Raw genomic sequence first — 2,412 nt, 5'->3', positions numbered from 1 at the left:
GTTATTCCTTTGCAATCGAACTGTTATGTTATTACCTTATCGGACAGTTATCGATTTTGCTCTAATTGAAATTATAGCAGCCACTGTGTGCAAAATTTTAAAAATCGTACTATTAGAAGTTTACAAGATACAATAGAGCTTGTAAGAAAATAAAATACCATTACATTTTTATGACTTTTTGTATTTCATTTAAGGCAAACGATAATTTAATAAGATAAAATAAAAAAACTAAATATCACCTGTATATTTAGCATACATAGTTATCACCTATTCTTAAAATTATCTCCGAGCACAGGTGGAATGTCAAGTTATTTTCTCGAATGAATCGGAACATGCATCTTAAGAGATCTGGGATCTGCGTAAGCCTTCGAGCAATGGTCGCACTTATAGGGCTTTTCGCCAGTATGAATCCTCATGTGCCGACTAAGAGTTGACGACAACTTAAATCCCTTTTGGCATTGGGAGCACTTATAGGGCCTTTCCTCCGAGTGAACAAGAAGGTGTGCTTTGAGGCCAGAGTGGTCCATAAAGGTGCGCTCACACTGACCACACTTATGCGGTCTTTCTCCCGTGTGGATCCGGATGTGTCGACATAAATCGATTTGTTGAGCAAAAGCCTTTGGGCAATACTCGCACACAAACGGTCGTTCACCAGTGTGACTTCTAGTGTGCACTTTTAGTGATGTAGCATATTTGAAGGTCCTTTCGCAGATAACACACCTATACGGCTCCACGCCAGTGTGTATCCTGGCATGCACCTCCAAAGTGTATTTAGTCACAAACCTCTTACTGCAATGCGTACATTCGAATTCTCTAAAATCCTGGACATTATCTTCAGTCTGACCGTTCTGCTGAGCATCCTTATGGTGTCTCAATATGTGTCGTTTAAGATCGCTTGATTGCTTATACGTTTTGGAACATTGGCTACATGAATACGGTCTTTCGCCGGTGTGAGAACGGATGTGTATCTTTAGGGAAGTGCAATACTTAAAAACTCTTGGGCATATGTGACATTTAAACGGCATTATTTCCTCATGATTCCGCATGTGGGCGAAAAGGTTTGATTGACCAAAGAAAGCACTTGCACATAGATTACACTTGAATTGTCGTCTAGTGGGGCCGTGAGTCTCAGTGTGCCGCTTTAGATCGTAGCTTTGCTTATATGCCTTGGGACAGTGATTACATTTATACGGACGTTCCCCCGTGTGAACACGTATGTGTTTTATAAGATCACCTCGGTACCAACAAACTTTAGGGCAATATGTACACGTAAGCTTACGCCTTTCCGATGAGACACGGTCGTGATGCTTTAAAGAAGGACTTTTCTGTTCTTGCAGTTCTCCGGTCTCCTCACATGTGCCTATATGTGGCTTTTGCTCTATTGGAGAATCATTGTCTTCTTCCTCGTGAGCCCTGAGGTGGTTCTTAAAACTACAGTAGCGCGCAAAGGATTTTCCACATCGGGAACAACCGTGCGGTCGCTCTTGGTTGTCTTTGTGCAACAAAAAAGTCTTTGGTATACAAGGATCCCGAACATCTCCAACGGGTTGATCAATTTCATCTACTGATGTAACATCATCCCCGAAGTTATGGCAGTTAGATTGATCAGATGCACTAATGTTAGCCTCTCTTGTATTCGAATTGGATTGAAAATATTCGCCGACAGATAACTCGCTATATTCATCGCCTTGAAAATAGCCATCTGTTTGATCCGTTTCACAGACTGATATTTGATCCTTAAGTAGGTGAACTGCACCGATCTTTTGGGGATGGAATAGCTGTCCAGTCTTTTCCTCATTTAAATTTGAATCTTTTTCGATTTGATTAACTCGGCAATCTAACTTTTGACTAGAATTTGATTCATCACTCTCGGAGTTCGAAACCTGTTCGTTATAGTGCGAGTTTTCCTCGGCGGCTTCCACTTTTACTTGGAACAGGAATTGGTTGCCTATCTGGGAAGTCTGCCGAATATCGAATGCATTGTGCGCATCCTTCAGGCAGCTTGCGCAAATGTGTTCCGGCAGGGAGTCGCCTTTCGCAACTTGATAGCCGGACCACTGGGCAATCATGTCCGGGATTGAAGGTCCCACTCTTGGCGTGCATTTCTCGAATATGTAGACCATGTCATCGTGGTTTCCCATGCAAACTCGACATATACCCTCCATGGCCCTTGAAAAGAAAAAAAGGTAAATACCTTATAATAACCAAATAAACCGACTTACATTTGCTATTTAATGTAGATTCCATTTACTAAAATATTATTTTTTGATTGTTTACATCTGCGCTGTGTATTTCTTGGTGACTTGAATCACCCTGTTCCTACTAAATTGTGCTGCTAAGAATATTACATGAATCGCCCTGTGATAAGTAAATAGTGCTGTTAAAAACATCGAATACTACTTTATTTTGAAA

The 2,412-nt window shown here is 41.0% G+C and overlaps 1 protein-coding gene across 1 annotated transcript; it reads right to left on the bottom strand.

The window, feature by feature from the left end:
* Nucleotides 1-248: 248 nt before the first annotated feature.
* Nucleotides 249-2,320, bottom strand: LOC122613556 (zinc finger protein 883-like). Its single transcript, XM_043787776.1, has 2 exons — nt 2,223-2,320; nt 249-2,169 (listed from the first exon to the last, which is right to left on the bottom strand). Coding segments are annotated over exons 1-2 (1,863 nt in total). The 5' UTR covers nt 2,225-2,320; the 3' UTR covers nt 249-308.
* Between the last annotated feature and the right edge of the window lie 92 nt (nt 2,321-2,412).

The sequence above is a fragment of the Drosophila teissieri genome, chromosome 2R (genome assembly GCF_016746235.2).
Source record: "Drosophila teissieri strain GT53w chromosome 2R, Prin_Dtei_1.1, whole genome shotgun sequence".
Taxonomy (NCBI): domain Eukaryota; kingdom Metazoa; phylum Arthropoda; class Insecta; order Diptera; family Drosophilidae; genus Drosophila; species Drosophila teissieri.
The sequence above is the reverse complement of the archived record's forward strand: the minus strand, read 5'-3'. Positions and strand labels throughout refer to the sequence as shown.